Consider the following 17,952-nt stretch of genomic DNA (forward strand, 5'->3'; position numbering starts at 1 on the left):
TCATGCACATAGATGAACCAAATATGCTGAACAGCAGAAAGTCTTCAGGGCTAGCATATGTTGCCTAACAGACATCAGAAGAATAAATTAGTGGTTATTTTTAATAGCCATTAGAGAACTAGATATGTGCATTTTTAACTATTAGATTCATGAATACCTTAGTTATAATTGTGTATTTCATTATAGATGCAAATGTACTTAGAAAAACAGTCATGCCCCAGGAATTCTAGTATTAATTTTTTTTGTTCTTCTTAATAACTGCTGTCTGTCAGAAATGTCAGAGAGGTAAGAAGTAATAGAAAAAAGACCAAGGTGCATGTCTGGCATCTGTGATTCCTTTTGAGGTTGTAAGCATACAAGCTGCTGTTTGGAAAAAGCCAATGCATGTGTGGCATTACAGTGTGCCAAATTCTAGCCATTAGATAGACGTATGTAAATCTGTTGGGTAGAAAGTTCATTCGAGTTACCCAAGAAGAAATGTGCACAGTTTTTGGGGTGAAGACTGCTCAGAATATGTGTATATTGCCTATATCACTTATTTACTGACACAAGGTCTGTGAGGCTGTGAGTGAAAGTTTCACTGTTTGTTTCTGTATCTGTTAATACACCACTCATCTGATTTTTTTTGTTTTAATTAGAATGGAATGAGACTTTTAACATTTTCTGCCTGCATGCATGTGGATTAGTGCTGTAAGGCAGTTACTGTTAACTTGAAGATTTTCAGTTCTCTCTGGGAGAAAAGAAATTAAGCAATGTTCTTTTTTTCAGGGTTGACCTATGGAATAATGGAAATTTGGTACAAGACATATTTCTAGGAGAAATTAAAGTTCCTGTGAAGGTGTTAAGAAATGATTCGTTTCAAGCATGGTGAGAAATGATGGCTCAGAAGTGAATTTGCTTGTCTTGCAGATCTTCCTTTGCAAAGGAAATGTTTTATTCTGTCTGTTAAAATGTCTTCCTATTGTACTCTAGGTAAAAAGTCTTTCTGGAGTTTTGCTCTGCTCAATAAATTTACCCTGCCAGAGGGTACATTTAGCTCTTCTCTTCCTTCAGTCTGCCCACTCACAGAGAATAGCTCATGTGTTGAAGGGGACTGTGTGGAGAGTGAAGAAATGGAAGACTGACCATAACTGTCTCCAGTCAGCTTGCTGGATTTATGATCTTTTGTGCTTTTCAGCCTAACCAGCAAAGATGGAACTTCTCAGAGTTGCATCACTTGTCATTAAATCCCTAAGTCAGACTTCTGGAATGACTGAGAGTTTATTTAAAAATAATCATTAAGTATGGCCCCTTTTTTTTATTATTATTTTCCGCTCCCTTGGGAGGTTCAGAAAATATCTTCTGGAACCAACCCAGTGTCATTTCAGGGGAGCAGGCACCGGAATTTAAAATCTGGAAAGGCAGGTATGAAGGGAATTCAGGAAAGACCGACCTCTGCTTATAACATAGCAGCAACCTCCCTTCTCAAGTTCTTGCAAGCAGGAGCTAATCTTTAGCCCCTTTATTGTCCCAAATTCTTAGTGGCAGGAAATAAGTACAACAGATTCTAATGCTTCAGTGTGTCGCATAGTCTGCATTAATGAACCTTTCAGTACAAAGAAAAGAGTGGAGGAGAAGTAGAAAACACATAAAAAAGAAATGGGTAAATAGGAACTTAATGGAAGCAGGTCTTAGCCAGGAACTGTTCTGACTGTGCTGCATGGACCCACCTCAGTCTCCAAGTGTCTTGCATATGTCAAAGACCAACTCTTAGTGTCTGAATATGATCCTAAACATAATAAATGCTTGTGTCACTATTTCCTATTTTTACGTGGTGCATTGCAGACACAGGCTTGTTCTGCCAGTGCTCTAACTGATCAAAAGCTGTATGACCATAATAACATAATGACATGCCACTGCTAACCTGCTTTGAGAAAGGTTGTATTAGGATGGAGGACTCTTTACCCGTGTATTGTGTTCATACAGCTTTTTTTAATTAACCTGACTCATGTCCAGTTCACTTGAAGCATCAACAGAGAGGTTTATGTCTTTAGGGCCAGGCTGGATGAGGCTCTGGGCAGCCTGATCTAGTGGGAGGTGTCCCTGCTCATGGCAGAGGGGTTGGAACTGGGTGATCCTTGTGGTCCCTTCCAACCCTAACAGATTCTGTTTTGGCAGAGGACTTTGGAGCTCTGGTGGTTCGGTGGTTGGACTTGATGATCTTGGAGGTCCCTTCCAACCTAAATGATTCTATGATTCTATGAATATTACTTCCTAGGCACACCTTGTCTGGAACATTCTCATGTCCAGTTACGATCTGCTGTACAAAACCAGTTCTGTGATTTAAAATAAATTGAATTTTTTTTATACTATCACTAATTTACATTAAATGTTTGTGAACACAGGTGAGGTATAGCAGATAAAACAGTATCAGTAGTAAGAAATATTGGGAAAAGAAGCCTAATAGTCATGCTTTCAAGTAGAGATTCTGCTTGTGCATCAGTTTTATTTTATATTAGCACACCTGAATGGGCAAGCATCCGATTATTAAAAAAAGTCTGATCTTCTGATTGTAGAAATACAAGTAAAAGAGATTGTAAAAGAATATTTGAAGATATGATTTCAGTTTGTTGGGTTGAATGTTGAAACTATCCTGTGACTACTTAAGAGCTGTTAAAGTTTTTGTAGGGCTGCACCTCCTGCTGGAATACAGATGAACTACAGCAAAAACAGATTATTTAATGTATTCTGTATTGAGAGTAGCAAAAAACCACTTTTTTTTTAAACTTGTTTCTTAGGAACACATCCTGTTAACACTATGTATTTTTATTGTTTTCAGACTATGCCATTTAAATTCTTGACACCAGAATTTCTATCTGTAAAGTCCAGCACCCTAAATGTAACCTAGATGTAAAATGAGAGGTCCAGCATAATCTCTCACTATTCTTGCTATCCCAGTTGAGCTATGAGAAGTATATCCCATTTCACTGTTTGGAAAGGTTTGAGAAAATAAATATATGTTTCATTATGTGCTAATGGTGCATCAAATGCTGCTCCTTTGGGTTTTTTTGTGTAAAATTTTTTTTAATTTTATTGCTATTTTTCACACTCGGTTTATGTATTCTGAAATAATTAAATGTGATACAGTGCTTTATTGTAGAAATAGTCTAATGAAATATGAATCTAGTATTTTACATTAGATTGGATGTTCAGAAGATTGTCTTTTCTGGAAGAGTGGTGAGGCACTGGAACAGGCTGCCCAGGGAGGTGGTGGAGTCACCATCCCTGGACGGGTTCAAAAAACCTGTGGATGTGGAAACTGGGGACATGGTTTAGTGGTCATGGTAGTGTTGGGTGATGGTCGGACTTGATGATCTTAGTGGTCTTCCAACCTTAATGATTCTATGATTCTATTCTAGAATTGCCTTGTTGCTTTCAGGTACTTACTTCAACCGAGAGAAAATGGAAACAAGTCTTCTAAAACTGATGATCTGGGATCACTTAGATTAAATATCTGTTATACTGAAGACTGTGTACTTCCATCTGAATACTATGCTTCTCTAAGAAACTTACTGGTAAAATCATCAGAGATTCAGGTACTTGTGTTGAAAATTTCTTTTAAAATGAAAACTTAAAATGAATTATGCAATCCTATGTGAAACAATGTGAATATTCAGCTCAGTGGTCAGGACATAGATTAAGTGGACAGTTTCAACCAAAACTAAAGATTTTTTTTTTTTTTTAACTTTGCATGAATTAATCTGTCACAATAAGATGAGCAACTAATAGAGAATTTACTTTTGCTCCATCTACCAGTATTTTCTTCCTATTTTAGAAGAACCAGCAGAGATAGTGAAATAACTTGTGCTGTGTTACTGGTAGAGATAAAATGCTTTCTTTTCATCGGTTGCTCTTTTCAACATTGTTTTGCCACTGACTGCTATCAGCTCCCTGCATTTAGTGGGGTATTTTTAGTGTTTTTTCAGGGACCTTGATCCATTGTTGGCACTGGAGGGACAGATAACCACCTTTACTAACAATAGTCTGTTTCAGAATGTATTTCTGATTCCACTTCTGAATTGCTTCTGTCTTACCTAGTATTTTAATCACTATGACTGGATTTCTCATGTGGACCTGGGGACAGAGGGAAGTGTGGTAGATGGTTAGCATAACATTGAGATGGGAATCAAGTTATAGTAACTAAGCTTTATATTCATGGATCTTTTATAGCCTTTCTTCATTTCAGGGTTGGTGAAGTACTGGTGGAGGAGAAGAAAGGTAGAGAGGAAGCAGATTGCGACTAAAATTTTTGCTAGTCCATGTTCAAATACTGCTTCACTAGAATTCAGGAAGAGCTGAGCATGTAGCTAGTGGCAGTCAATAGTCACTTACCTTGATCAGTTTTTGTATTGAAATCCCCAATTGTAGAATGGCCACAAATGCTTTACTAGTGCAAGAATTGTGTTTTCATGTGGTATGATTATACTTTTAAAAGTCCTGTAAAGATACAAGACATTGTAGTAAAACAGTTGCTTATTGTCTTTTATTTGGGTTTGTGAGAAAGCCATATTCTAAACCCTTTAGGGAGAATGAGAAGGTTGAGTAGGTGCTGAATTTCATTCTTAAATGTCAAGTATTGAAAAAGTGACAGCAGTTTTCAACAAAGTATTTCTATAGAATGGAAACTTTCAATTGCCATGTTATACAGCAAATGTTGAAACTTTCTGTGAAGCTGTGTCTATAGTCTTGTTAGATTTGATCTGTACTTTGCCAAACCCATGAACATATAGCTGCTTCACTCATTACTTCATATTTTGCTTTCACAGCCAATTTCTGCATCTGCTGCTTACATACTGAGTGAAGTTTGTCGAGACAAGTGTGATGCTGTTTTGCCTCTTGTACGATTGTTGCTACACCACCATAAGCTTGTTCCATTTGTTGCTGCAGTGGCAGAACTAGATCTGAAGGACACCCAGTATGTATTGCATGTTTAGTGATGTCATACCTTTTTAAAGTATTCTTAGAGTTTCAAAGGGCTTCATGATACAGCACTGATAAGTACACAGGTCACATTTCTTTCTCTCATTATGTAAACCTAAACACATTAATTTCTTAATGCTAGTTAATAAAAACACTCATTAAAGTCGTATTGAAGCTGAGAGAGTTAATGGTTGTGTGCTATTTGGTAAAATTTGGTAGAATTTTCTTGGAGCTGGTATACAGCTAAACATAAGCTAGCAGTCTAAAGTTGTGTCCAAGAGCACACAGTTTTTATTTTAAAATGTCGTAATTTGGTCACTCTTCAAACTTTACTGGTACATTTTAGATTGGTACGTAACATTTTTTGAATTAGCAAGACTTATCCTGTTTCCTTTGTTATGTGATATAAATTAGAGGTAATCTTTTTTCTGCAAAAGTGCCTTTTAAGTAAGTAGGTATCCTCCTGCATGCCTTGAAAGTAGCAAGCACAATAGTTTTTTCAAGTAGCCCTGTACAGCCTGTGAATTTGCAGCTCTCTGGTTAGGAGGGAAGTGAAGTAGACCTTTGTAGTGGCCACTGAGGTGCTGAGTCTTGTCCTGTGTTTGTCACTACAAGTTGGTTCATTTCAGAGCTGGCTTTCTGCAGATTTAAATAACGTGAGACAATTTAACTGTGTAGAAAGAGCTGACTCATGGAAAATAATTTTCTGAACTGTATTGTAGTACAGGCATTCCTTTCTGTTATAATTGAACTGTAACAAAGAAAGATTAAACTAAATCTCTGAGATTAGAAGGATTTACTTTGCACAGCTGGCTCTCAGTTTTCTTCAACAGTTATAATGCATAAAAAGCATAACCCTAGACTAAATATGTTTTGGTTAAAGTATCTATTACTATAGTGTAGCAGTATGTTATCTATTGTAGCTCTAAGATTTTTTTTTTTCACCAGGGCTACTAGAGGAAGAATTGTATATTAATGAGGTATAAATCTTCCTTGTTTTGGAAATTTCTGTAGTGATTGTGTCTTACATTTGGCACTGGATTATAACTTGCTTCTCTGGAATCTCATAGGCTTTTCCTTACAGTTTTGTTTATGTTCCTGGTTTTGGTAACAGCTGGAATAATATTTTTGTTTATCCTCTTCTGTTTGAGTGCCATTGCAAGCTGGGTATCTAAGTTCTGGAATTCCTGAGTGAAATATATGAAAAAAATGTTTCTTAAAAAAAAAAAATTAGAGAAAGTATTGATCCAGTTTTGCAGCTGAGCTTCTTTCTTGTTCCCTGTTCAAATAAAATCAATTATTTTCTTACAGAGAAGCAAACACAGTCTTCAGAGGCAACTCATTAGCAACTCGGTGTGTAGATGAAATGATGAAAATAGTGGGGAAGCACTATTTAAAGGTTACTCTGAAACCTGTTATTGATGAGGTAGGTTGTCATAGCACTGGGGTATCCTGTCTCTTTGGTAGGCATTCTTCTTTCACCTCTCTGTGTGGTAGTAATCACTCAGGTGGGGGAATTCTAGAGAAAAGTTAAATTGAGCAATAATTGGTTAAGTTCAGTGGGAGAAGCTGCTTTTTGTTACTTATGTTCCAGATGCTTGAAAATAGACAAGTCAGTGATGGTCACTCCAGCCTCTAACACATTGCAGAATTTACCCATATGATGCTTTATGTAATCAATCCATGTGAAAAGGCACACACAAAAGTGAGGATTGTTATTGAATGCTGTTATGGATGGTTAGAACTTATTTAGAGTTTCTGAATCTAGGACAGAATCTGGTTCTCAGTAGATGCGTTTCCATGCATTCTGTTTGAAAAATTGAACTCCTATAATTTTGTTTGTTTCAGATATGTGAGTCTCCTAAACCCTGTGAAATAGATCCCATCAAATTAAGAGAAGGGGATAATGTAGAAATAAATATGGTGAGTTTCCTGTCTGTTTTTCCTAATTTAAAGTTTCTCAAAATCTGATAGAAAAACATTTTAAAAGGTAGTTCTGTAGGAGAAAAAAAAAAAGAAAAAAATTAGTAAATTACAGTAGCAGTATAATTCTCTGATTTCAGAATAAAAAAAAAAAAGAAAAGTTTTTTCTTATTCCTGTTTGTGAAAGCAGCAAAGGAGAAGTCCAACAGAAAATAGGATGGTGAGGAGAAACTGAACAGAATCCTGCAGTCTTTCTTACTAAGTTGTTGGGTGTTGTGATACCTTACGTTCTGTGCTCCAGAATCTAGATGATGACGTACCAAATTAGGACTGCTTTAACAACACTTTTCATTGAAGTTTTGCTTGACATTTGCCTGTTACCAGAAGATAACAGTTCTTTGCAATGACCTTTAACTGTAAACATTCACTAGGTATGCATGGAAGGTGCTCCTTCCTTGTAATATATTGTTGTTAAATTAGAAAAATGGTATTTAATAGACAGTCATATATTGCCAGACACTACTTACATACTTTAATGTAAATGAATATCATTACACTACCTTTTAACACTTGTAATCCCATATAAATATAGCAAGGCTTTTAAAATATGGACTGTACTAAAGCACATCATTGAGGAATCGGGCATTGTTTTGAAAAAAGGAATTGTAGTGTTATGTTTGTCCAGGAAAAAACAGAAATGCAGATGTTAGTGGTTTGAAAAAATACCTATTTTCATAATTGCAGGAAAATCTACGCTATTATGTAGACAAAGTATTCCGTGAAATTGTGCAGTCAAGTATAAGTTGCCCTACCCTAATGTGTGATGTTTTTTATTCTTTGAGACATCTGGCTGCCAAAAGATTTCCAAGTAAGTGTTCTCTAAAAACTTTTGAAAATGGTATTCAGAGTCAAATACCTTCTGCAGTTACCTTACAAGGACTGTTAACATTCTTACCTTGTGCCTTGAAATTCTTATCTTCACAGTAAGCATTTGTTTTTTCTGTCAATCAGCAAGAATTTTGATACAAAATGTAGCAGGTCAGAAACACTGCAAGACAGCAACAAATAAGTCACCAACAAAAATATGAGATAATAGAAGAAAAACACAAGTAATACAGGAAGCGAGTTAGTTCAAAGATACATAAAATTTGGAAGAGCTTCTCTTTATTGCTTCTAAAGAAGAAAGATGTAAACTTGAAAATAAATTCAGTATTTCCATCTTAACTACATGAGCTGTGGCTCTGTTAACTGTGTACTAGCACATTCATAACTTGTATCATAGAATGGTTTGGGTTGGAAGAGATCAACTAGTTCCAACCACCCTGCCATGGGCAGGGACATCTCCCACTAGACCAGGTTGCTCAAAGCCCCACCCAAACTGGCCTTGAATACCTCCAGTGATGGAGCATTCACAGCTTCCTTGGGCTACCTGTTCCAGTGTCTCACCACCCTCACAGTGAAGAACTTCTTTACATCTAATCTAAACCTACCATCTTTGAGTTGGAACCTGTTACTCCATATTCCATCTGTAGGACCCCTTGCAAAAAGTCCTTCCCTAGCTTCCTTGGAGGGTCTCCTTTGGACACTGGAAGGCCTTATGGTCTCCTCAGAGCCTCCACTTCTCCAGGCAGAATAACCCAAACTCTCTCAGCCTTCTTGTAGGAGAGGGATTCTAACCCTTTAAATATCTTCAGGGCCCTCCTTTGGACCCACTCCAACAAGTCCATGTCCTTCTTGTGTTGAGGGCTTCTGAGCTGGAAATACAAAGTTAGGTTTAGTATTTGTGAGTAGCTTTGAGGACAGTGAGTAATGTAAAATATTTAATACATTTGTAATTTGACCACTATTAGAATAGTTTTATTCTTTCAGAATGGTTTTAATACAGAAATATTGTGGGCCTGAAATACTGCTCTACTATAGCAATTAAAATGTGGAACCTCATATAAGCTACACATGAAAAACATAATCTGGAGCCTTTCTCTGATTCATGTTTGTTATGGGAACTGATGCAAAAAATTTCTCTACTTCAGACAGTCCTTTCCAGAATAGCTAACTTCCCAGACAGATTATATTGAAGTAGTTATTACAGTAAAGATATGATTCCACTATATTTGCCAGTATAAAGATGTATATCAAAAATATTAAATGCAAAATTTCTCATTTACATCATCAAAACTAAATAACACCATAGTTTTATGATGCAGCTTGAAATTAAAGTTGTTCGTATGTGTTGACTGCATTTGTTGTGCAGCATTAATGTATTTGGGTTGATCAGTGGTGAGGTTTCGTGGGTGAGCAAACACAACAGCTCCTAGTGTTTAAAGGCAACTACTAGAGTATTTTTTCTTTTGGTTCAACGTGCATTTAGCTGTACCTAATAAACACTGTGTATGTAGATGTTTGCAATAGGTTTATCATTCCTGGTGGCAGAGCTGATTAGCCGGTTTTAAGAGAACAGAAGGTCTTATCAGGAAAATAAACCCTCCATTAAAAGTAGGACATTTATTGCCATGATCACCTGTCTCATTTCATGCACTTCATTGTTTTTCTATTCTGTTTTAAAATACAAATTTCTCCTCCTATTGCTACCATCTTCTGGATTCTTATGTTGACTGTCTTCATTATTTCCTGTTAAGTTTAGTTCATGTTACATTTCATGGTTTTTCTCTGCAGATGACCCTCATGTACAGTATTCTGCAGTGAGCAGCTTTGTGTTCCTTCGTTTCTTTGCTGTAGCCGTAGTCTCACCTCATACTTTTCATTTACGACCTCACCACCCCGTAAGTTTTGTGAAGCTTTGTTCTGTTTTATTCATAACAGATCTCTTTATCTGGGATGGCATTAGTTACTTTCAGTGGGTCTGTAACTGGGAAATAAGATTACTAGGTGTCTCTAAGTTGAGTTTTCAATTTTATACCTTGCCAAAGGAATTATGACATTTGCAGTTCTTCAAGCGTCAGATTTCTCTGTCTTTATGAGATGTTCTCAAATGATGTAGAAGAGCTAGTGATACTGAAGACACTGTGCCTTTATTGGGAATGTGCTTCTTTGTTAGAGTAGCAACATGACTGAGGGTTCTTTAAGGCATATGCCTAAACTACATTGGTTTTTTCACCGTGGAAGTGAAACATGCAGATGTCAGTTTTACTTTTTTTTCCTAAAAAAATCCATTTGTCTCTTAAATGAAGGTTGTAAAATTATCCTGTAATTTCTCTGTGTATTTATTCTGAACTTTACTAATTGCAGGAGATTGCCAAATCTTCCATTTTCAGTTTTCAAATTTTCACAGAAATGTGGAGATAAGAAAAAAATTACTGGTTTATTTTCAGATAAAATACAGAATATGCATGAAATCTACTGCTCCAGAGGTTATTAGCTTACTTTATCTACCTAAGTATGTTGTGCTTTCAAGAAAGAAGGGAAAAAAAAAAGTTTACTCAAATTCATTCCGTAGATATTATCCAGTTTACAGATTAAAAAGATTACGGGATTTTATAACTTCAGAGTTAAACAATTCAAAGGGAGCAGCAAAGCCCCTTTATGTGGCTGTGTTTGTAATCCTGTACTAAAATTCAAGCAGTGAGTAAATACAAACTTAAGCAAAACCCCTAAAGGCAAAAGTTTTACATTCACTTAGTAATACTAAAATTTCTATAATTTGTCCAGCAACAGTTCATTACGTTTAGTGTTAAGTTTTGAAGAGTTCAGAAACATTAGATGGGTAGTAATTGAAGGATTTGAGGGGTTTGAGATGTCTTATAGGTAAAAATATTTTTGCAAGTACTAATATTAAATTCCAGCAATAGTAAAATATTAAACAGTGTGCAGTGTTTTGTAAAATAGATTCATAAAGCACAAGTATTAATGGAGTACAATAGTGCATACATATTTCTTCTCATTGGGTGAAAAAGAAAAGGAATTGAAGATGTGTCAGGTTTACTACATTGTGTAATATAATAATTTTTGTGACGCTTTCATTTTTAAATGAATTTTTTTCCTGGAATTGTGAAAAAATGTGACTTCTAAGGTTTTTTTTTTTCTCTATTGTAGGATGCACAGACTTCTAGAACATTAACTCTTGTATCAAAAGCCATCCAGACTCTGGGGAGCTGGGGAAGTTTAACTAAAAGCAAACTTGTAAGGCTACTAAAATTACTTCACATTTCATGGACAACATTCTTTATTTCCCTCATTATTTATGTGACTGTACATTTTCTTTCAGTCAAGTTTCAAGGAGACGTTTATGTGTGAGTTTTTCAAAACATTTCAAGAAGAAAAATTTACTGAATCTGTTAAAAAGGTACATTTTAATTATGATTTATTGAATGGTTGATGTAGTTTATTCTTCTTAATTATTAGAAGTTTGTTATTGTTCAGTTTTCTACCAGAGAGAAAAAAAAAAAATTGATCTATTTCAGACAGTGTATAAAAGAAAACAAACAAAAAACAAAACCCCAAAACTACAAAATCCACACAGCCAAATACCTGAGTTATACACAGTAGACTAAGCTAATTTAGTTCATTAAATAAAAAAGTTGGGTTTTTTTTAACATATTAAATATATTAAATCTGCTCTTTAGGAATTAAAGAAATCTTGTGTGGCTTATGGGCATCCCTTGTTACATTGTTCCAAGTTCTTGCAATGTAATTTTATTTCATATGTTGCATAAAGTAATCGTTTTGTTCCAGGAGGAGCTGTACATGTATATTTTCAAAATAGCTTTTGATCTGTATTTCTGAATAGTATATATTTCCTGTGTATTTTTCCTTAAGTTCCTAGATGATGTTTCCTCTGCTGAAAGTAAAGAGCCCAGTGGTCTGAATGAACCAGTGCATCTAAAAGAAGGGTAAATACATCTTGAAATCTGTGTTACGCCAAGCAGAATTGACTTTACTGGTTTTTCATTAATGCTAGCATCAGATTAATGTCCATTAAAATGTTTGATATACTGTAGAAATTACAATATTTATAATGATAAGTTTTTTGTTAATTTGCAGAATTAGTTTAAACCGACAGCTGTAAACTTTCATAACTTGTCTTTCAAATACTTTGGAAAAAAATAATTTAAAGCAGCTTAAAATTTATTAAAGCCTGTCTGCATTTCTGTTACAATTCACTGTGTGCTCTGTGTGATGGTTTATTTAGGATTGTGAAAGTAAAACTTAAAAGAACATATTAATTTAATTTTATAAAAATTGAGGTGAAAAACTTTCCTTTCTTTTTAAGAAATTAACTGTCTTTTAATATGGTTAAGAAGAGCTGACTCAGACATCTATGGGGAAGAATATTTGTATTTATCTGAGAAGTAGATTCATAGCAAGTAAAGATTCTTTTGTGAAATGAGAACCCAAATTTCAAACAAGGAAGAAATGTACCACTCATTAAAATTCTAAGTAGAAATGGAGACAGTTTTAGTGGAACAGCACTTAATTGCAGCAGTCTGAAAGCCAATCTGTATTACAAATTGAAGACTTACTTAAAAAAAAATGTTGCCAGTGAGTACACTTGAAGTGTAGTTAATCCAGTTTGTGCCTGCCCTTGCTGTGTGAGTGGTGTTCAGCTACAAAGAAGATTCTGGGTTGCATACTTTTCAAACTGCTTTCCTGGTTTTGGAACCCTATACACAATCACCATACTGGGAGGTAATCTTGACAATATATTTTGAATGACCAGTAGATTTTCTTAATCTACAATGAAGTAAATTTTATGTTGCTGCTGCTATATATGCACAATATTGTGTTACCTTAATAAATGGTTTGGAAAGCTCTTCTGAAGACTAATGGTTTCACTGAATTTGACTCTCTTTACAGAGAAATGTACAAAAGAGCTCAGGGAAGGACTCGCATTGGTAAAAAGAATTTCAAGAAGCGGTGGTTCTGTCTAACGAGTAGAGAATTAACCTACCACAAACAGCAAGGTAAATTATGTTTATTTTACTTTTTTTTTCAATATATTCTAAACATTTGCATTGTGTCGTTACCAACACCCGATCCCCGGGATCTCTGCTACCCAACCTCTGCCGTTGGGTACCATCACAGACACAGGCTTCAATATGAAGGATGTTGCAAATGGCGTTTATTGCGCAGCTGCAATTGCTTATATAGCACAAGCCACACCCACAAGGCCCCTCGTGGGCAGTCTGAGCTTTCCGTTACATCGCGAGATCTTCCGCACGCCGATCCCTGCCTAGGGCGGGCTCTGCTCACCACAACAGCATTGATCTGTCGTTTTGAAAATGCATATTTTTTTTCTTAAGCACATAAAATGTTTTAGTTACCTGTGCCCTGATTGCTGAATGCTTCTGTGATTCATGTACATTTTCTCAGTAATAAAAATGCAAAAATTACTTTACTCATCTGTTAACAATTTTTTACAGATAAAGAACCAATTTTCACTATTCCAATCAAAAATATCCTTGCAGTGGAGAAACTTGATGAGAGCTCGTTCAACAAGAAAAATGTGAGTCAAAAGATAGTTTATATGGAGTTCTTGATGTGTTCTTTAAATAAAAGATTATAATTAGCTTATAGAGTTACTGTGAAACCCTAGTAATAAACACTTCAGCAAAAAATCTTTTTGGGATCAGGCATACAAAGCTGTATGCAATACTTCCAAGTACTCTGAATATTGAACTTAACCTGGGCATTTGGGTCTCTTCACCAACTTCTCTGACTGATTTTAGGACATCTGCCCCACTTTGCTAATTTCTGGAATGTAGGTTAAATCTACCATGACCATATTACAAGGCTCTTTTATATAAGGTATTAATAGTATGTATTATGTTATGTTCTACAAAAAAGGTAATATTACCAAACTTGTAATGTTAATTACAAATAAATTACCAAACTCTCTTTTCATGAGCACTTCCTGCAACCCCCTAACTGCTGTTGTCTGTGCTGACAGCCTCATTCCAGACCTGTAATGCATCAGTATTTCTGTTGTCACTTCAATCCAAAATTCTGATGCAGTGCTAAAAGTACAGCTGTTAAGCTGAGAATGACTAAACCAGAGACTTCTGGGAATCTTCTGTTACTTCCAGGATATAAAGCGTCAAGTTCGAGGTCACATGTAAAGATAGGTTGATGAAGAGGACAGAAAATGCATCATGTTCTAATTCTTTAAGGATTGTTTTTTTTGGATGAGGAAGTTGTATAGGCAGGACCCAAGGAGCTGGTGGGTTTTTTGGGGGGGAGTTGGTTTGGTTTGGTTTTGTTGTTTGTTTGTTTGGGGTTTTTTTCCCCCTAAATAGGGTTCTGTAGTAAAATGAAAGAGGTGAAGTCTTCCTTTCTCCCGTGTCTCTGTATTAACATGGCTTTGTTGAATTGCCTGAGCTTTGAAATCAGTTTTGACATACTCAGAGTTGCTCAATAGCTGGATTTTTTTTTTTTACTGAACAGCATAATGTTGAGTTCTTTCTACAGATGTTTCAAGTACTACATGGAGAAAAGCCACTCTACATCCAAGCCAATAACTGTGTAGAAGCTAGTGAGTGGATAGAAGCTCTTTGCCGGGTCACGAGGTGCAACCAGAAGAGGCTTAGTTTCTACCACCCTTCTGCTTTCCTGAACGGGAGCTGGCTGTGCTGCAAGGCCACGGTGGAGAACACAGTGGGCTGTGCGCCTTGCACCGCGTGAGTTGCTTCTCAGATGAAAATACAAATGCTTTGTAGGACAGATAACATATGACTCGTTATACAACTTGAAAATCTGGAGGTGAGGCTTTCCCTCCCTACTTCAGCAAGTTATGCTCCTAGAAATCATGCCTGACTAAAAAGACCTGAAGTGTTGGATTTTACTGTGTCTATTACTTTGTCAAACACCATATGAAATGAAGGTGACCAATTCAGCATGTGAGTCAGAAATATTGAAAGGTTGGTTTCCTTGCATGCAGAATAATAGATTTCTTTAGCTTAGGTTTATTCAGATGCCAAGCTGAATGCAAAAAGATGACAGGCCTAGGTCATCTATATTGAAATAACTTGCTGCAGAGTGCGCAGCCTAGCTCTTTCCATAGTGACGTTTGTCTTGTTTTCTACACTCACCTTTTTATTTTAAACTTGCATATTTTTAAACACAGTGTACTAAGAAAATCCGTTAGATAATCTTGAGGGGTTGGTTCTGAAAAATCATTTTGTTTCTGTAGTTATGTCAGCAAAAACAAATAGTCTTATAATGCATTAATGTCTTTCTTTCAGGTGCTGATTTCTGAACACAAACATGTTCTGATCTTTTTTAAAAATAAATTTATCCTTAAATCGATAGGTTGCATAAATTTCAGACTAAGGATTTCAGTCAGTCCTCTAAAATTCAGTTTAACTCCTACAAAATAACTTTCTGAAAATATATATAGTATTTTTTCTGTGTTGCTCAGTTCATTCTTATGTTAGATTTCTTAACAGTTCAAAAGGTTCCAGGTCCTAAATAACTTGTTCTTGTCATTCTGGTTTTTCAACTGTTCTGGTTTGGGAATGTATCTTGTCGTCTTGGTTACCTTTCACACATAGTAGATTCTAAAAGAAGTTTTACTTGTCATTTTATAACAATTAACCTTATCTTGATATTTTTAAAATATTTTTTCTCTTGACATACTGAATAATAAATATGGGAGAAGCAATTTTTAGTATTGCTGTATTCATTGCCCCCAAAACTCTATATACCTGTTTCTGTAGAACACTTGCAATGAATGCTGAGATTCGTGTAGTGATTGTGAAGCTGTGAGTGATAGACACATTAAAAGGCTAAGTATATTGCAACAGAATTTAGTTTTTACTTGCTTTTAAACTTTTCAAGATGACTTATCTTGACTACCCATCTCTTTTTTTTCACCTTTTAGAGATGTTCCTGCTGCTACTCAAATTGAGATTGATGGAGACAGAGAGACAGAAAGAATTTACTCACTTTTCACTACCAACATGTCTAAACTACAGAAGTTGGAAGGTACTGAAATAATTGAGAAGAATTTTATTGATATTGTTCAGCTCTAAGTCTTTAGGTCCATAACATCAATTCGATGTCTTAAGTACTTACCTGAAAATAATAGGGAGTAGAGACACAGGTCATATATTTTGTTATCTTAGTGTTCTCTTATCAGACATTCTTCTGTCATTTCTTTACAGTAAACATCAGGCATGCACATTATTCTAATTGAATTTGCATATATGAAATATCTTTAATTGCCTAAATAGAAAGCCTGTCACTATAGCTGGTTGCTCTTCTGTCTTTTCTCCCCTTCTGACTAGGGAGTGAATTCTGTTGAACATGGTTGAGTTGCAGTAAAGCATTGACCTTCTGTTACGTGAACAGGAGAGAGCTGGATGCTCAAGATGCTGAACACAACCAGCAGAGAATAAGCCACAGAACTGTAAACACAGCTAGTTGATACTGTCTCCTGCTTTCGTCCTAACTCATTTTATGTATAGAGTAACTTTACATTTCAGAATTCAGAATTACCATTTACATAGGAGTTAGATCTGTTTGTTAATTATTGAAATTCTAATTGTGATAATTATGTTAATTTTTGTAGAGGCTTGTGGAAGTATAGCAGTCTATCAAGGTCCACGGAAAGAACCAGATGATTATTCAAACTTCACAATTGAAGATTCTGTAGCAACTTTTCATACACTTAAACAGATAATAGATATAGTAAAAAAGCTGAATGAATCACATGAAAAATACCGAAAGAAGAGATCATCTAGTGCTGAATATGGTAGTGAGTAAGTGTCTTGTAATTTTGACATACATAAATGTGGGCTTTTTTCATTTAAAAAAAAAAAAAAAAATCACGGAAAAGGCCAGGTATGTTTAGGTAGAGATAATCAAGCTAAAGGTAGACAACACAAAGACATGGAGAAAATAAGTACATCTTTTGTAGTAATGCAGCTTTTTACCAGTTGTTAAAGATATCAGAAGTTCCTGTGGTATTCATCTGTGTTCCTGTTGAGATTCCCGTAAGTGGTTGCAATGATTCTTTCATTTCCTTGTAACTTAAGATCTGAAATGCACACTAAATGTATCAGTAATTTTGACTTTTTTTTTTTATTTCAAATTTCAGTTAAATAATTAAAATATCAAGTTTTATAAAATTGCAAAAATTACACTTCAAAAACATCTTTCATGCAGTATATTTACTGCTTGCAATTCACTTATCATACTCAATGATAAATACAATTTCTGGTGAAGTTAAAAGAAATCTGATCTTTGGAGTACATTGTTGTTCCAGAGCAGGTTCTTTCAATTCTCTTCAATCCTGGCTGATATCTATAGAGCATTACTATCAAGGTTTCTGATTTGTTCTTTACATCAGTAAGGCTTGAATCACTAGGGGAAAAAAGACTGCTCAAACCCTGATTTGATTTGCCTAGTTTAGTATCTGATCCAAGTTGTTCGAAAAAATTCACTTTGATTTAGAGGTCTCATGTAAAATTATATGAGGTTTTCTGGAAGTCATGACATTTCACAAGTAGTGGTAGAAATTATGTAAAGGCTTCCTTAATAAGTTAGAGTTGTATGGTGAGAACTAGAAAGCAAATTATAACCTTTAAAATATTTACATATGATATTTTATTTTTTCTAGAGAAAATCCAATTGTTGGAAAAGTTTCCTAACGCTTGGATGAAAAACGAAACTGGACATGTTCTTGAGCATCTGGGGTTTTTTTGTGTTTGTTCATTTTGTTGTTTTTAAATCACTGTATGCATTTTTACAAAGTATTTAAGAAAGAAGATAAATGCTAGTTGTGTTGACAATCTATTTAATATTTAATAGAAAAATACCTACTTGGAAATTTGGTCTTAAGGTTCATTCTCATTCTGCTGAAGACTTTGATGTTCCAGGTTCTTGAAGTAACAGGTGTGAATAACTTGTTTTGCCAACGTGGTAAACAAATAAGCCTTTTTAATGGAAGAAAATCCACATTGCGTTTGTTAGTTGGATTACACGTCTAAATATATGCACTGCAAACTTGCATGAGTTTACCATGAGTGCCTGCCCTGCTGATATGGATCTTGAAATAGAAATCCCAAGATACTATGCCATGGAAAAGATCTGAGGCTTCAGTCAATTCATTTTACT

The 17,952-nt window shown here is 35.3% G+C and overlaps 1 protein-coding gene across 1 annotated transcript in view; it reads left to right on the forward strand.

The window, feature by feature from the left end:
* RASA2 (RAS p21 protein activator 2) overlaps nucleotides 1–17,486 on the forward strand; it is a 49,971-nt gene extending 32,485 nt beyond the window's left edge. Inside the window, exons 9-24 of the mRNA XM_008948881.1 lie at nucleotides 769–867; nucleotides 3,419–3,575; nucleotides 4,806–4,954; nucleotides 6,271–6,385; nucleotides 6,808–6,882; nucleotides 7,627–7,750; nucleotides 9,556–9,662; nucleotides 10,933–11,019; nucleotides 11,105–11,182; nucleotides 11,656–11,729; nucleotides 12,694–12,800; nucleotides 13,260–13,342; nucleotides 14,305–14,513; nucleotides 15,716–15,819; nucleotides 16,406–16,595; nucleotides 17,456–17,486. Coding sequence (XP_008947129.1) covers nucleotides 769–867; nucleotides 3,419–3,575; nucleotides 4,806–4,954; nucleotides 6,271–6,385; nucleotides 6,808–6,882; nucleotides 7,627–7,750; nucleotides 9,556–9,662; nucleotides 10,933–11,019; nucleotides 11,105–11,182; nucleotides 11,656–11,729; nucleotides 12,694–12,800; nucleotides 13,260–13,342; nucleotides 14,305–14,513; nucleotides 15,716–15,819; nucleotides 16,406–16,595; nucleotides 17,456–17,486 — 1,789 coding nt within the window. The remainder of the gene's footprint in view (nucleotides 1–768; nucleotides 868–3,418; nucleotides 3,576–4,805; nucleotides 4,955–6,270; nucleotides 6,386–6,807; nucleotides 6,883–7,626; nucleotides 7,751–9,555; nucleotides 9,663–10,932; nucleotides 11,020–11,104; nucleotides 11,183–11,655; nucleotides 11,730–12,693; nucleotides 12,801–13,259; nucleotides 13,343–14,304; nucleotides 14,514–15,715; nucleotides 15,820–16,405; nucleotides 16,596–17,455) is intronic.
* The last annotated feature ends 466 nt before the right edge of the window (nucleotides 17,487–17,952 follow it).

Source organism: Merops nubicus, unplaced genomic scaffold, assembly GCF_000691845.1.
Source record: "Merops nubicus isolate BGI_N331 unplaced genomic scaffold, ASM69184v1 scaffold1751, whole genome shotgun sequence".
In the NCBI taxonomy this organism is placed as follows: domain Eukaryota; kingdom Metazoa; phylum Chordata; class Aves; order Coraciiformes; family Meropidae; genus Merops; species Merops nubicus.